The 18,309-nt window shown below is 35.8% G+C and overlaps 1 protein-coding gene across 1 annotated transcript in view; it reads right to left on the bottom strand.

The window, feature by feature from the left end:
• The window catches only part of ADGRV1 (adhesion G protein-coupled receptor V1), a 291,184-nt gene that overhangs the window by 257,963 nt on the left and 14,912 nt on the right, over positions 1-18,309 (bottom strand). The window contains 8 exon segments of the mRNA XM_056325098.1: positions 4,421-4,644; positions 5,698-5,874; positions 9,146-9,475; positions 10,294-10,564; positions 11,781-12,346; positions 15,524-15,637; positions 17,011-17,115; positions 18,214-18,309. Of these exon segments, the coding sequence (XP_056181073.1) occupies positions 4,421-4,644; positions 5,698-5,874; positions 9,146-9,475; positions 10,294-10,564; positions 11,781-12,346; positions 15,524-15,637; positions 17,011-17,115; positions 18,214-18,309 (1,883 nt within the window).

The raw sequence follows: 18,309 nt of genomic DNA, 5'->3' as shown, positions 1-18,309 counted from the left end.
ACACATGACTGGAGTCACCCAAGCTCCACCTAAATGTGATGGAAATGGACTGGTCCTGGAATGAAATAAGTCCAGGGAGTTGTGTAAACTCCCGGATTACTCAACTCTGGTTCAGTGCTCACAAAGCTAGGTCAATCTGACCCACTCTAAAGTTGTTATGAATGAAGGGACTTCTAACCAAGGGAGTCAGCCTTGGGGAGCATGAGAACAGATAGTGAAAAGAGCACCATTACCTAAGTTACACAGAAAGAAGCCTTCAAGTGAGGAAAGTTCTGGCTATGAGAGGAAACAGGATAAGGTGTTGCAATCCACTGACATCAACAGAAAATTAGTTGAAAATAGGACAAAGATAATAGTGATAGTGGGAGATCACAACCTCCAACTCAAGTAGCATTCCTGAAAGAGGGCAAAACCCCGCTTGAGGAGCATGTGTAGTCAGCAGAGAACTTCAGTGGTGCTGTCTGAGGATGCATACTAATTTACATTAGAAGCAAGAAACTTCTAACCAATATTGTGTATCATAATGAATATGCAATGTACTATGAAGTATAAAAAGTGGACAGATGAGGGGGGTAACATTCCGTCATAACTTCTGGGGTCAGGCGACAGGCTGAACCTGTCTTCTCCCCCGATAGGGATGCCTATTGGGTAAGAACTGTGACTTATGTATGCTAAATAACTAACTCATTCTAGCTGACATTAGTAATTAAGGTTTTGGTTGTATATAGTTTAGTAGTATATCATTTCAATCAGACAGTCCCCATCACCGCCAATCATGAATCTTAACTTGTCACAATTTTATATTAATAAAGAGTGTTATTCCGTAAACTGTTAGTATTAATCGTTTGTGGGCACTAGCAGTTGCTGGCAGCGGGTAACACATTCATATAAAGTGGGCAGACCTGCTGAGAGGTCCCGCTGGTGCGGCTGGTGTGTCTCCCTGAACAAGGCAGTCGAATTGCCTTTCGATCCAGTGGGACTGGTCAGTGAAGGGTCCTTGTAACGGGGCGCTGACAGACCGGTGGGGCACAAGGGTCTTGGCTTTCCTGGGGCACTAACAGACAGTTCCAACACCTGGGGTTGGGAGGATTCCCCCCTGCCTTGCCCCGCTTTTCACGTGACATATGATTTGCTAACTTTTTGTCATGAAGTATCCTCTTAAGCACAAGAATGTTTAAAAACTCCCAGACATTTCACAATTAAACAGTTAAACCTATGTTTTACATTCTGAATTTTTTAAAAATCTATTTTCTAAGTCTACTCAAGACAGAATTTCAGCCTATGGAAATGTGTCTTGCATCACAGAAACCACCAGAATATAGAAAATCCCATGTTACATTGCTTCGATTTTGCTTTGTTATATATAGCAGATGAGATTTAGGTCACAACAGACATACGTGAATCTGTTCTGGCATCCTAAATTATATGAGTCATGACTCAAAAATTGAGCATAAGGACTATTTAAACAGTCACCTATTCATGGATTAGCACTTTCACAAATAAAAATAAACCTATCAGTGTACTGCTGTTCCCAGACCCTGAAGTCCCTAAGTTCTCACTCTCAGTACCATTCATTTAAGAGTGCAAACACAACCCGTGTGCCCTGGAGGTCCTGGCTTACTGACAGGGTGACAACTGCCAGTAGGAGAACACGTTGTGCAGAAGGAAAAAAAAAAAATCAGATTTTTAAGAAGCTGGGTTCTGTTTGTGCTTACCAGGTAAAATGAACAGCCCTAGTATGTATATATGCTTTCACAAAGCATACACACAGTTTCCATGGCCTGTTCCACCTACATTCAAGAAGACCAAGGCCTTTTTTTTCTCATACAGATTTCACTACAGACATCTGGCTTTATTTATGTTTGGTCTCCATTCAGGCCTATTTAGATATGGGCAGTCATTCAACCTGAAGCTGCTCCTAAAAAAAGAAAACACGAAGAAGCTTCAGCAGGTACAGGATTGTCTTGCTTCTTTATTACTCATTTGTTTTCTTAGGAAGCATATTCTTCATTAAATACACTGGCCTTCATTTTCTGGACAGTATTCAGAGTTATTTTTAGTATCTATGGCCTATGGACAGAGGCCATAAAGCAAGGAAGGAAAATATTATTTTTAATGGCTTAGAAAGTGTATTTTATAGTTATGGATGCAATCAAAGCTTGTTTAAAATGTAAAGTGCCTTAACAACACCGCTGAGTTGTAAATAATACATCCTTGTTAGAACTAATTATTTTTATTATTTTACCCATGCTATTACTAATTGCAATAAATAGAATGCTTATGAACATAGTTCTATGTCTATAGTTTCATTAAAGTTCTTACATGCTCTATTTTGCTACTGACTTATGCTAAATTTATAGAACAGTACAAGCACATCCACAGCACAGTGCATCTTTGTTTTCATGCTAATTCACTACTGCTGTGAGGTGCTGGCTGCCAGCCTTGGAAACTAACATCTTCTGTTCATCCAGAAAACACAAACTATGCAGAAAGCAATACCACAAGGTTACACACATAACCCTGCCAGTATCCTTCAACCTTGATTTGAAGAGTCATCTCCAGTACTGAATGGATATCTTTGCAGTCATCTCATTCTTGGCTTCTGCTAATGTTCAAGTTGCCAAATTTCACTCATAGCCTTTAGCGAGACTATCCATGTCTAAAGAAAAGTTCAGATTTTACCTCCTCTTCGTTTTTACTTCTTTTTCCAGGCCAGACCACCTGTCCCTTGCTTCACCCTCTGACATTGCCAAGTGTGGGAAAGCTGCTTACTGCTGGCACACTTTTTACCAACCACTTCATGATCAGCAGAACCTACTACTCCCACTACACACAGTAAAAGCAGAACAGTGGTTACGTTTGTTCAACTGCCAGTTCAATCCTTACTGCACCGCCATTTTCAAGGCACAGTCTAGGGTTACTACTCAGAATAAGTGCCAGGAAGCTCTAGTTACACACCTCTGGAGAGCTGTCAGAACTTAAACATTTAGTATTTTATGCTTTCTACTTCCTCTGCTTGCTTGTTTCCTAACCTTCCAATTTTATTTTCTGGCCACCTTACATAACTTCTTCACAACTTCTATCACCATTTCTAATCTGAGTTTCCTGCTTTGTGCCAGAGACTCTAATCAATTCCTTGAGACAAACCAGTTTCATCCACAGGACGGTAAGCAGAGAACTCTTGCAGTACTCTCCATTTGTTTTTGTCTTGAACAGGACTGTGTTTTCAGGCAGTGGGTAGCCAAGGTAGAATGAAGTAACTCATTCTGCAGTAGATGCATCCACCAGCCAGCTTCTACAGAAGCTGGACAACCCTGCAGTGGAGTAACATCTTTCCCTGTGTGACAGAATGATGTTCAAAAAGCAGGCTTTCCAAAACAGCATCAGCAACAGCTTGAACAGCTGGTTGCTGGTTTGCTAGTATGTAATCAACATGGGTGTCCAGTGTTGAAGTTCTCAAGGGCTAGTCTGCACTTCCTATGTAGGCCAAGAACACTTCTGCATGAGGTAAGGACGGTGTAAGTAGTAGATGTTCAATGTGGATGTGGAAGCTGGCAGGCACCTATTAGTATGTTCCCAGAAAAAGTGGGAAAATGGACCTTAGACTAACAGGAGGTAGTGGAAGTGAGGCTATTTCTAAACTATATATGCAACTGAGTTGTTGTAAGCAGGACAGAATACATAGCCAAGATTCTCCTGCTAGTAAATCAAAAAGAGAATACATTCCTGGATATGAACTAATTCAAGTATTCAGAGTAGTGTTCACATGCAGATAATAGTATCTCCTGAAGGTCCCTCACAGCCTTAATTATCCTATAATCCCGATCTCACACAAAAGGGAGACTACAACACTGTGCTTCAGAAACACTACTGCTCTCTTTATAGCTGAAGTGTGTGGTAGTGGTCACACTGGGCCATTTTGGAACCCAGGAGTTGTGATGGAAGTATCTAATTATTAAGAGCAAGCAATATGGAACGCATAGGTCAAACAAATAAAAATCTGATCTAATTCTGCAATGACACATAGCTATAATCCTATTTTGGACTGAAACAGTTATTGCTTTCTACACTTCACTACAGTTTTCTTCATTATCTCACTAAATATTACTTTTCTGAAAAGATATGTGTTATGTGCTATAACTAAAGATCAAAGCAGAAGTAACGTTCTAAATAGCATACATTATTTTCATCAAAATATAAACAAAACTAAGTCATATAAATGATAAATACAACACAGGTTCTTACATTGATCTCCAGTCAAAGAAGAATCCATACACAGTCTGAACAAAGGACCTAATATTCCTTCAGGCACTTATCGACCTAATACAGCCAACGCAACCTAATTAATACTGTGCTAATTTGTTATATATAAATTGAGTATTTCAACTGATACATATGTATAAAGATTAGGGTACAATACCTGTCCAAAGTTAATAACACAGTTTCATTCATTTCAGGTATATCATCAGCTTTAATAGTAATGTTGATTGTGGTATCACTTTGCCCAGATAAGAAAACAACAGAGCCATTAAAAGGACTTATATCATCATGTGTTACTGCCTTTTGATTGACACCAGAGGGTTTCAAACTCCAAAACACGGTTGCTTGACCATCAGTCCCATCTCGATGCAATGCAATGGAAACCTATGAAACACATGAGTTTGTTGTGATTTGTAAAACTATATACAGAAACAATTACTCCCTTTCAAATTGCTATTTGAGTATGAACCTCGAAATATCCAGCTTGGTTTTTCATTCATACTGATGTATAAGACGTGAAATCAAAGACAGTATATGAACAAAAATATGTATTGAATCTTATCCTTTTAACCATTTATCAGTTGTATACTTAGTGGAGAGGGCAGATCATTAATATGACAAATCACTAAGCAACTATGAACACAAAAAGCCTGGTATGACTGATATAATCAGTGCCCACCCCACCAAGACACAAGCTAGGTTTTAGATATGACTACCATAATTTTACTTTGGTTGTTATAGTACAGTGATGACCTGTACTCTGCTTAAGGAAATTAGCAGTTTTAATCTGAGAATCAGAAACAAGCTATCTGATTCAGGATTTGTGGGAAAATTTCAGTGAAGACAACCAGAGAAAAAAGGGAAAATGTATGAAAAAAAAAATTTTTTAAATGTTTCTTCAGCTGGGACTACAGCACTCAGATGGATGGCAACGCTTTTGAAAATACTCCTTTGGGTTCCTAGAAAGCTAAAAAGTGTAATTGTTGGAAAACACACCCAGTGAGCCAAATTTTTTGTTTGCATGTAAGTCAGTCGACTATAAGATGCACAGAGATTTTGAGGAAATTTAGAAGCGATATCAGTCCCACTTTACGTTACTACCTTTGTCGTGGGTGAGACAGATTAAATCTGTCTGCAGTATCTTCTGTGTGAACATCAAGACCTAATCAGTTGTAGAATGTTTACAGAGAAAGCAAAGATAAACCTCATTTTTCTGATAATGACTAATACTATTTCAGACCTTAATTTTACAAGCATGTGGGGTTTTGGGGGTGGAGGTGGGGGTTGTTGTTTGTTTGTGTTTTAAGCAGGGGAATATTTGGGATCAGGCAGTACTTTAGAGGAAGGACTTTTCTCACATTAACTTCCAATTTTATCCTGAATATAGCAAACTTTGCTTTTACCATACAAAGGGACAATATAAAAAGGTTTACTTACCACTGTAGCGGGGGAATCTTCTGGCTCAGAAATAATAATTGGAAGATTACTAGTAAAGCCTATTTCTCCATTTGCAATATCTGGAGTGATCCTCAGAGAAATATTTCGAATCTCGCCTAATCTAGGACTCAGAGGTGGGACTAGAGGAATTCTATCCACCAGCTCAACTTTTTCCAGCTGTAGGAAAAAGAAAGAAAAAATTGAGAAACAAAAGCCTTAGTACCAATTCTGACATTTCAGAATAAGTTCCATACACAGGGAGCAAAATATCTCCAGAAGAAATTTCTCTTACAGGCAATGAAAATGTATAAGATGTTGCATCAAAGAAATTAAGTGCATATCTGGCAGCAGAATGGTATACCTCTCAGACAAATCATGTTTGTATACACAGCTAAATGTATGTAGTGGGACAACGAATCTTCTAGATCGGTTGATTCATTACTAGACCTATGAATAACAGTATTGATTTGACAAGTGGCCCAGGTATCATTCAAACTTCATTTTTTGTGTCATGCATTGATAAAGATCTGCTGAAGTCACTCGAACCAGAAGCCAAAGAATGATCCAATCTCCTTTCCTCTGTCATACAACTTTAAGGACTTCACTGTTTGTAATAACTAATATATTAGAATTGCACTCAGAATTGAAAATCAGTACAGTATTTCAAAACTGTATTCTCCTCTTGTGTTAACATATTTCTGATTTTTATTTATACTAAGAAATAGGAAAACATTTACCCTTTCTTTGAAAAAGAGATGTCAGTCACTAAACCCCGCAGCAGTACTGACACAGTAAGGAAAGCAGGACTTGCCTGTTTAAATATTTCTTTCAAATACAACTTATACCATGTGATTCTGTCTACATGCATCATTATAATAACTGTATCCATAACTGATTTGCATATATTTCTGCAAACATTCCGCTAGTGCATGAACCACCAATGACAACCACCTTTTAATTCCCACAAGAATGTTTTTGGCTTGGAGTTATCAGATGTTATCATATATGAAGGTTTTATTGGAGGACGGGGAAGTGGCCTTACTTAAATCCTTATAGTGATTGTGAATCACTATTTCAGCTGATGAGTTTTAAATCCCTTCAATTCTTAAAACCAATATATACAAAATACTTGGGCTGTAACACACTTTGTTCTGCCATTGGTTGGGTAACACACAAAAATATTCATGCACATTTTATTTGATGACAGATGGAACTGTTTTACAAATACTTTATTCAGTAACTGATTCTCAACCATACCAGCTAGTTATTGAGAGTCTGAGGAAGAGATGGTGGGGCTGTTTGTTTTGCTTGTTTTCTAAACTTTCTTTTAAAGTAGCCCCTGGTCCTGCAATTAACAGTGTGGAGGTGGTCCACTGTGTGGTTGTTAGCTCAGTAAAGTTTCTGAAATACCACACAGCTGAAACAATTCACCTTAAGTGCTTCTGATCCTGGATAGTAACTTTGAGATTAAAGTAATAATTAATGAAGAACCGATTATTTATTTATTTATTTATTTATTTTTAGTTTGGTGTTCCCTTTTAAAGCAAATAAGCTCACAAGGAAGAAAAAAAAAGAAAGCACTGTGAATTGAACAATAACGACCAGTTTTTTATTAAATTAGTTAATCTTCCTGTCTGTACCAAAACCTGCTCCTCAGACTACAGTAGGTTACTTAATTGAAGATGTCACTAAAGAATGTTAATCTCACTTCTCCAGTTCCTCTATCCATTCTCTACTTGTGTTTAAGCTTCATTTCCTCCTCCACTCCTCCTCCCCTGATTCCTGAGCTGATCCTTTATTGTGCCTAGTACAAACTCTGTAATCTTCTCATTCTAAACATGTTCACTGAGATTATCATTTATTCACAATGTGGAAGGATTGTCATAGTGATAAATAGGGGTATTTTTCTTCCTTCTCCAAATGAATTATTTGTGCTGGAAAGCCCCCTGATTTTGTTTATTCAAACAAAAAGATTTTTATGGTTCACGGAGAAAGTATAGAACATGCACCCCCTGCCTCCCTGGAATCCGCAGTTTGAAAAGCCAGGCAAAGTTCCTGCATTCTGAAATACTTACCATATGTGTGTCTTCTCCATAGTCCACACTGCAATGTTATTTATAATGTATCATTTAAAAGCAGCTTGGAATTTGATATCTCAATTCTTCTGTAGATCTTTCAGATTTCATGCAAATGTAAAACATATTAACCTATTCTAGCACTCCAGAATGCAATTCCCTATTTAACTGTGAATGCAAAAAAAAATGGCATACTAGCAAAGCAGTAAGATAGTTCTCGCAATGAACTTTCTTCACCTTTTTTTTTTTTTAAGAGAATGTTGGGGGAAGGAGGTGGAGGGAACAAACCTTTTCAGGGTACCAGGAGTAATTAAAACATCTTCAGTAGGCTGTAAGTTAGACAAAACCTTGCAAATTTTTAATCTATAGATTTAATATCAACATCTTAATTTGAAAACTCTAAAGACCTCTGACTTAAAATAAAAAGATTAAAAGGAACTAAGAAATGCCTCTCTGGTTTGCGCTTTGGATGTGCCAATTCATCCCTTTTTCTGTGTATTAAGATTGTTAGCTGGGTTCATCATCCCAGATGACCAGAGTGCAATAGCTAACCATAGGAAGTAGAGATTGTGGGGTAGTCTTAACTGCAGGTGAGAAAATAAGTATAACCTATAGTAATTACTATGCCCATGATCTTCAACAGTAGTATGTCTGAAAAATAAATTGGGTTTTCTCCAGTGAAAAATCAAAGCCTTCATTAGAAAGTGGAAATGCTTTCTTTACACATTTTTGCTGAAAATCCAGTTTTCTGTCAAAAATACAGCTTTAATGAATTTTATGAGCCAATTTTAATTATCAATAACAGAAGTTCCCTTCTTACAAATTCAAACAGAAAAAAAGATGAGAAGACCCAAAAAAGCATATACAGAGAAAACTGGCAAAAATACTTTTCAAGTTCTCTGGACAAATTTATAGATAAATTAGATATAAGACAAGGTTGAGTATTTTTATTTTCTATTTACTTACGTGTAATTTATAGAATTTGTCATGCTTATGAAATTTAATGTTGAGAGCATTAATTTGGTTAAATTGAAAGGCAGACAGAGAAACATACCTCCAAAGGTAACTAACTTCTGCAACATTGATCTGGTTTTGTTAAATTATATTATTAATACCTGAATCCTGTTACAGCAGTCTATCTTTATAAAATGGTGTAATAATAAATAATTATCAGGAATAAAGCTCTTTGCAGCATATTAGTGGAAGCTGTCTCTAAATAAGAAATTTTTCTTAGCTACACAGCTAATAACTTTTTTTCCTTTTTTTAACAGGTAGGATCATTTAAATTATGTTAAAAGGGAAGGAGCCATTACTAAATTATATCTTTTATATTACAGAAGCTAAAAAACCACTCCAAAATAGAAATGAGATACCTGTACGAGGAAATGAGCACCATTTTGAAGAAATGCATCACTTCTTATTGGTATATTTAAAGTATCTTGTGTTTTTCCTTCTGGAAACATGAGAATGCTTCTTCTAGACATATTCAGAATGCCATCTTTCGCTCTCTCAGGATCCAGAGGTCCAGCAGGAATATACAGTGCAGTATAAACCAACTGCACGTCTCCAACTGTTCCTCTCTCCCTTGCAAAACTCAAGGATAAAAAGCGCCCCGTTGGATTACTTTCAATCTTCTGATTCTCCAAAGGATAAAATTTTATTAGGCCATAAACATCATCACTGTCCTGAATATAAAACAGAAGCTGCAAAATAGAAAACAGGAACACTTACTCTATGCTAAAGTTACTATAAACCATAGTTTTCACGCCTTCACAAAAGCATGTCCTGACTGTCACCATACATTTTTCTCCTTAGTGATTTGGCACCCAAGAAAGAAATCAGATTGACAGCCCCAAAGTATGCTTTGTACACATGCAGCACAACACTGACCATGGCAACTTTCCCACTATGCATCATCCATGTGCCAGAATGAGCTCTGAATCACTGATTTTTTGGTTCAGCAGCCAAACTGAATAATTTCAAAATGTTTCAGATTGTGAAAAATTTCATTTTATTCACAAGGTTCATTCCAACCACTTTTGAGAGTGACAAAGTAGGCACTTGAGTCACAAAATTGTCAGCAATGCTAGCCACCCTTTATTTAACAGTTCAGAGGTTACCGTCTTAGCCACCAACCCCTCCCCTCTTGAAGCTGTTACTCTGTGTAAAACATTCAAATCACCATTTAGACAGCAAATGAGCAAGTGAAAATAATTTTCCTGCCTTCTGTTAGCAAGCAGTCACTCAAGACAGCATTTATGCAATGCCAGGTATGTTGAAAATCATGTAAGCTGAATGCTACCACATTAAAAAGGTCTGGGTTTGCATACTATATTAAGCCAAGTACTTTGGATACGGCTCTGTATACTAAGATTACATTAAGGATTGATTTGTTTGATTTATATGCAAGCCCAAACCCTTTAGCCAGTTTAGCCCATCAATGAATGCTACCAAAACTGGTAAAGCCTCCAGTTATTACCTATTATTACCTTCCCCAAAAGAATTTTAAAAGCAAACTTACCTCAGATGGTTCACTGACTTCTGCACCTCCCTGTATTGTGTGAGCTAAGAGTTTCAGAAGATAGGGTTCTGCCTCTTCTGGTATGTCATCACTGATAATGTTCAGAGGAAGTGTTACCAGCATCTGCCCTTGATCAAAACATATCTCCCCGGTCTCTGGAACGAGGTCGGCAGTCACGGGTGAGGGATCACTGCTGTTTCGGATTATAACCCAGGTAACAGAAACATTTCCATGTGTTCCACCATTTCTTACAATTGTGATCCCTTCAAACCTACAATTTTGAATGAAAATAAAAATCCACAATATGACATTATAATTAATATTGGCTTGCTTAGTTATCAGTCCCCTGAAGGATTTGCACTGACTTAAGTGGAATAAATGTTAACTGCTGCAACTGACATTCGAGTCAGTGCTTAAAGCCTGTGAAATCATAACACAAATGTAAGACTTTGAGTGCTTATTCATGAGCTCTCTGTAATGTCTCTAAAGATACTTGTTAGAACTTTGTTTACATCAAGAAAGGTACTAAGACGTGGAGGCTTGCAATGTTTGACATTTGTCTCAAGAAATACATGTCAAATCTCAGAAATCTTTTTCACTATTAAATTTCTGCACCCTTTTAAAAACTGCTTCAAAATAGAGTTGTCAGACAAGTATTTAAATAATGATTCTGAATTAACTACTTGCCTCTGTACTAAAATATTAAGGTACTGGAAATGCCATGTTTCCTGCATATGACAAGAACATGACTGTAACGAAAAGTCTAGGAATCATGACTTAGAATAATCTAGAAAGCAACGTTAATTTCTTTACTGTGTATAAGAAAGAAAGATGAATACTGAAATGCTGGACTCTACATACTATAAAATATTCTTTCAAATTGTTCACAGTATGATAGCTTAATGATGATCTGGGGATAAACTATCATCAGTAGATAGCAGCAGACATTTTTAATCAGACTGTCAATATTGTGTATCAATCCTGCCTGTAAAATTTGTACAGAGCTTTGATTTTAATCTCTATGTAAAACTACAAATATTTAACTTATTTTTATTAGGTATTTCACAGGAGACACTCAACACGTTTGATGGGCTTTTTTTAACGAAAGACTGATTTTCTATATAGTAAATACAAAGATTAGCACAAAAGCAAGCCAGAAATCTATTTCCCACTTGGACGAACTGGTGTGTGGAATATCATGGCCTCACCGATCCTGCCTTTAGATTAAGGTTTTTCAGTATTCTGATGATGTGGTTAAACTTACATCTTTTACATACAGTTCATAAATACTGAAATACTTCCTGTATAATTAGACATTCCCACTTCCTTGAAATCTTTGTAGATACAGTTGATGATAATAATAAAACACTAACTGACTTCTTCATTATATTTTCAGTAGTGATATTATAATTACTTTCAATGAAACCCTAAGGATGCTTAATAATGCCAAAAACTGACCAGATACTAGATTTGAAGATCTGTAGTACCTTGAAATTTGGTCTTCATCGATGATAACCGTCTGAGCAAACAGGATACTGTTTATTGATAGTACTCCATAGGGTTTATCATTTGGTTGGATGGTGAAATGAACAATAGATGGATTAACCAAAACAGCATCTCCCTGCAACGTGTCCTTAAGAAGTATAATCTGAAAGGTTTCAGCAATTTCTGGTATGGCATCATCAAGGATCTTAAATTTCATGTACGCTTCATGAACTAGAGGTGGGAAAACGATAGTTGTATTTGGCTGTAGATCTAGGAAGTCTACATTAAGCTGTGCATGTGCTGTTAAATTCCCAGTTATGATGGCATAACTGACAGAGACTTCACCTTCATCAGGTCCAATTAATTTTCCACTGACATCCTTACCACGAACCACTTGAATTGTTACCACATCAGCCTCCTCTGGCACCATATAAGCACTCTGAACAAAACGCACAGGACTGTCATTTTTCTTAATATTAATTTGAACAGAATTTCTTGTGTGGTTGATTTCAGCGCCTCCCTCCACGCTCTTCAGATGAACACAAAACAATTCATCATTTTCAGGTACCTGGAAAAACAATATTAGCAACTGGGTGTAAGTCAAATTTCAAATACATGCAGAACACTTACTGAGAAATACATTTTGCAGAAAAAGGAAATAATACAAACTTTACAGCTCATTTCATATTAAAATAAACAGGAGATAAGTATTGCTTTTAACTTTGGCTGAAAATCCTTTCTTATGATTGAATGCTTCAATTTTCTAAACCATCCTTCTGTGTTCTGGCAATGTGAGAAAGGGTGGAAAGCCAAACAAAAGCAAAACAAAAACTAGGCAAGAATCAGAAAAAGCTAGATCTTTCCAACTTGAGACTGTGAGGAGATCCAAACTCTATTTCTGGAAGCCACCTCTATTTGGAAACAAATGTTCCTCCCAGTTATTTAGATATACCTTGATTTTCTGATGTTGGTACTGATTTACCTCTAAGCATGCCTGAGAAAATACAGGAACAACTTATGGTCACAACCTACCTTGGCCCATCCATTCCTATACAACTGGAAAAGGGTATATATTTCCTATGTTCTGACACACTCACACCCCCAGAGAAAATTTCCATTGCAAATCTGAGAAAGTGTTTTCTAGTGCTTAGCAACTAATTAGGCTTTGGCATTTCTACAAGATGACTGAAACTATATTTTAATTTTAGATATTTGTTCTCCAATATCTCATTCAGAGACAATAAAGAAAGGCTTACAAACTGTAAATTACAGAACTTAAGGATGAGATTTTTGCATTATGTTACTACATTTTATTCCATAAATCTTGATTTGCTAAACCTATTTAACTGAAAAATACAATTATTTTATTAATATATATGGGTAAAAAGTAATTATTAAAAACATATTCATGATCTTTACATCTCATTCCTGCTGTGGACTCCTGGAATCTAGTATTATTTGCTTCTGAGAGGAATTCCTGACAAAATTACTTTTTTTTTTACTAATGGTAATATTCTGTGATAAAATTGACAAATCCGTTTCATGTACTTTTGTTTACTGAACTAAAAAGATCTGAAAACCCTGCTGTCCAATATTTCTTCTCTTTCACACTCATTTGTTAATTGGCCACCCTCAGATCCTTTTCTAGAGCTAAGAGAGTGGGCGTGCAACTGCCTTTATAGCTGATGCCAATTCTGTCCCTTGTTTGGCTTGTGGCGCTTAAACTTGCATAATGCTGTTGACTAATGCAGGGGGGGTTTGTCAGCGTGAGATCTGGAACCTCTCAGTCACCTCCCTCCTATACTGAGATAAAACACAGTCATTTTACCTTATTAGAATAGATGTTAACTGACATTTTGTTTAGTTCACTAATTAATATATACCATCTTGCACCATAAAAATCTATATTTAAGAGACAGTCAAAAGGTATCCATACTTGTAGTTGTAATTTACATCTTGATGTGTCATACAGATGGGTTATTCTGGAGTTCTTAATGGCACCACGATTGACCAATTAAAAAAAAACAGTCAAACTTCAAAGACAACTGTATAAAGGATTTCCAGTGCTGCTTTGCCTCTTTCATCTTCTCTTAACAAAGCTTCCATTACTCCTCACTAAAAACGGAAATGTATCCAATAAAATTACAATAAATGTAGTGCTGTGAAGATCAGATCTGCGGTCCCCTACTTCTGTAGGGAAAAGGCTATCTAATTCAGAAAAATACTTGTTTCATGTTTTTTTCTAACTTCAGATCCTAAAAGCTCAAGCTAAGTTCTGAGAGTAACACTGGATTCTTGTGAATTCCATCATCATCATTACCATTAATAAAGGGTTTTTTACATAAAATTAACCTTTCATGTATGTCTGTGTAAGACTCACTGAGTGGACCTGCCACAGTTGTACAGATCAAACTATAAAAACCAGAACTTTGAGCACATTTCTCAGAGGACAGAAAATCAAATCCTCCCAGGAAGCCTACCAATTACTTTCTTTGTTTAAGTCACAGAATATTACATTTAATCTGAAGGAGATGCTTCTATATGCCAGTCTGTCACAGCCTCTTAACATTGAAAATATCAGAATAGATGTGGAAAACCACTTTTTAGAACTATGCAAAAAATTGCTTTAAAGTTGCCCACTTCTTAGACAGGCACTTTTTTGCTACCATTTTTTTATTGTGAATTTCCTTATTAAGTTGTTCTGTATCATATGTACTTATTTCGGTTCCCCTATTTCCCCCTCATCTTATTATAAATTAAAATATAAACAAACCAGTAAAGCATAAGAAAAAGTAAAATAATGACTTGAAAAGTGGAATAATGTTTTCTCTGAAACAGAAAGGCTTACAACATATGAACATTTTTTTTCAAAAACCAAACTAAAAATTGAAAATTTTCATCTATCACCTACTGTTCATGCTCTTCACAAGACTGCTTGTTTCTTTTAGGAATGTTACCTATTTTTTAGTATTTTTAAAAATACGTTTCTACCTTGAAACACATATATATATAAAAACATACAAAATTTTTCAACCTATTTTTTCCCTCTGAATATTCAATGTGTTATATTCTTTCTTTAGTGACAGACATGTCTGCTTTTCACATAAGTGAGAGCCCATTGAGTTAACAAACAATAAACTAGATTCTTAAGCACTTTTGACTGAAGGCAGAGGAGCTGCACTGGGATCACTGAGGATGTAATCAAAAATGCATTATGTAAGCAATGTTATGATCAGGTTCCTTTTGCCTAAACAAATAATAAAGACAGAAAGGATAGCCTGAATTTGCAAGGCACACGATTAAGGAAAAGCAGAGCTCATTTAAATAGAAATACAAAAAAGTTAAATATAGACAGGACAGTCTAATAGGTAAACCTGCATCTCATTCAATACCACCACCCTTGGCCATACAACAAGGACCTCAGTATTCCATTTGGAAAAAAAAAGTATAGTGCTTCCCTGATTATTTATACATTTACACCAGAAGCACCTAACAGGTCTAGTCAGAGTGGCCAGAATATGTTCAGAAACTAAAAATACCCACTGATGACAATTAAAGAAGTAGCATTAGAAGGAGTAAAAATAAGAGTCCACACAGCCAAAATTTAACCTCACTTTATTAAAGCAAAAGCACTTTTAAACTTATTTAAATCAAGCATTTTTGTAACTTCTTACTCTAAGTCTTTTCAAAACAGCAGTTAACCTTCTACATATCCAAACCAAAAATGAAGACAGCTTGTTCTTACCTGATCATCAAGAACTGTTAAATTATAAATCAGCTTTGATGTCCCAGGGGTAAACGTAATATTTCCCCTAGCTGGACTTAAGTCTTCTTCAGCTGGGTTTGGTCCACCTTCTATCTGCAAAGAATTAATTTTTAGGATCATAAACATATAAAGCAGGAATATAAATCTAGTACAAGTGTAATAATAAATACCTTATGAAATGTGTAACTTACAACTATCTATTCAGTCATCTCCTGCTCATAGGCACACATCAAGCCTAAGGCATTCATCTGCTCTTTTCTGGCAGATGGAGTAAGTTAGAGTAACCACTCTGATGAAATTACGTGTTGCCAGAAAAAGACGAAGAAAACTACTTCCATATAGGTCTGAAGACTCTTTAAAATATACTGATGCATAACTGACTCTTCTACGTAACAGAAAAGATATTAATTCTTACTTAATTTAAATCACTAATATTTCATAATAAGTTCCAAGATAAAATAACAGCAGTTACTGGTTTTGTGTCCTTTCTATCTTAACTTGTGATGTTAAGGAAACTACAGTTAATACTGAAACCTAAAAGATTAGGAAGACCCTTAGAGGGAACAATTGTGTGTGTGTGTGTGTGTTTAAATCATGCAAGTTTTTTTCAACATATGTATATAAACTACACTGTGAGATGGACCTGAATAATTGTGCAGATAGTAATATTTATTGGACCTTAAACCAAACATCTGCAATAAATTACACATAGAATCTCATGCTGTACATTAACTATACATGCTGTATTGCTCACGCAATCAAATCCACTACAAATCTTTTGAGATTTTGACAGGTCTAGATTAAACACTTGATGACATTTTAGACCAGACAACTGATCAAGAAATATCCATATGAAAGAATTTACATGTAATTTTAAAGTACGTAATAGAATTAGAGCTAGATAGGGGGGAAAAAACAGCAAAAAACAATAAAGGCAGTAACTTATTCACTTTCAAATCAAGTATACAGATAATGGCCTAAATATTCAACATGAGTAATTATTCTGAAAGGCTTAAGTTTCTGGTAATTCAAACTGCCATCTTACAGATACAGAATTTCACAAAATACTGAGCTGTCACACAGGTTCAAAGTTGGCACAAGTATCAGAGTCACTCAGATTGTTATTTGTAAAATATAAATTTTAAAGAAATATTAAATACATCTATTAGACAATTAATACACATTGTTTTCTAGTAATACCAACTAATGCTGCCTCAGATATCTTCCTAAATGACAGAGAATACTGTTTCCTCTAATATCTCTTACTTTTTTTTCACATTAAAGCCTGACAATTAAAATTTGTTCCATTTGACAGGAACTATCTTTCCATTTTATGAAACAGATTTAACAAATGTAGCCATAGGCATTTTGCCCCTCTTTGACTTCAGTAAACACTTTGATGAGTTATGATTATCTCACAGTTTTATCCAACAGACTAATGTATGAAGTCTTTTTGATAAACTCACCTCAAAAGTTACGATGACTGTCCCGTAGGTTCCCCTCTCCCTAATTAAAGTGAGAGGCACAGATTCATTTCTGCCCCTGGGCTCATTCACTGTGATTAAGGCAGACTAATGAGGAAGAAAAGGGACAGGCAATCAGGCACAGATCAAATATCACAAGCAGAAGGAAGAAACTGTTACCATAGAAATACCAAACTCCCACAGACAAGTTAATCCAATCTGCAAACCAGTCCACTTATGGCATACATCTCCTAGCAACCAATTAGTTCAGCTAATAAAAAGCTTGAAAGATTGCAGATAAAAAAAAATGATCATAAGTTATGCAAGTAGTGTTTTGGAATTTTTTTATATAAATTAACATAGTCAATATACACAGCACTGGCAAATTAGCATTGTTATTTATAGGAGCTCCTAAAACCATTAAAAATAGTTTTTCTCCATTAAAAAGTACTTTACTAGATAACTAGCTATAAAGGGACTCTGTCTATCAAGCTATTGTAGCTGAAAGATTTCAAAGAACTACAGCAATTGAGGGAGCAGCATGGTTTAGTACTATGGTGCTAAAAATTTCTCACGTTCTTGTACTTTGTCAGGAAAGTCCTCTACAAAGATTACACTGCCATTCTACTGGCAGGAAGGCATAGTATCTCGTTCTGCTAACACAAACTCTGCATTCTGCAAATATCCTCCAACCACTTGAGTCACACCACTGTCTTGTCACAGAAAGTGTCATACAATGCATATTATCATGACACTGTTCTCTCAGCTTGAGAGTTAAGTATAAAATTGCTCACTGAAGATGGGAAAATCTATATATATTCTCAGGATTTCCAAATCTCATCTTCGACTTCCCTATGGTATTATTCCTCACTTCTTCCCTATTTTATGTAGATCTCAACTTACAGATGAGGGGTGGTGGGACTGAACAACTTTTTAAAAGTTTTGTATTTAAGATAAGCAACACATATTCATCCAAGTGTGAGGGTGTCAGGCTATGTCTCAAAACAAAAAAAGCATATAGAAGTATTAAAGTTCTATATATGTATGAATTACATACATATGTATGAATTACCTCCAGAGTTGTTTTCAAAGATGTAATTCAGAATCAGTTTTCAAGGGATTCACTTGAATAACTAAACAGCATCTTTGACAATTTCACCTTTATGTTTTCTAAAATTTTCACATATACCACATAAAAAGCCATACCATGTTAAAAGAAATTATTCCAAAGGCATTGTCATTTGATAAGATTGTTACAGTGACAGATTTGGGTGAGCCAAGCTTTATTCCTGGAGATGGTTT

This window comes from Falco biarmicus, chromosome Z (genome assembly GCF_023638135.1).
Source record: "Falco biarmicus isolate bFalBia1 chromosome Z, bFalBia1.pri, whole genome shotgun sequence".
Lineage (NCBI taxonomy): Eukaryota > Metazoa > Chordata > Aves > Falconiformes > Falconidae > Falco > Falco biarmicus.
Note: the sequence above shows the minus strand (reverse complement) of the source record. Positions and strands in the feature narration are given on the sequence as shown.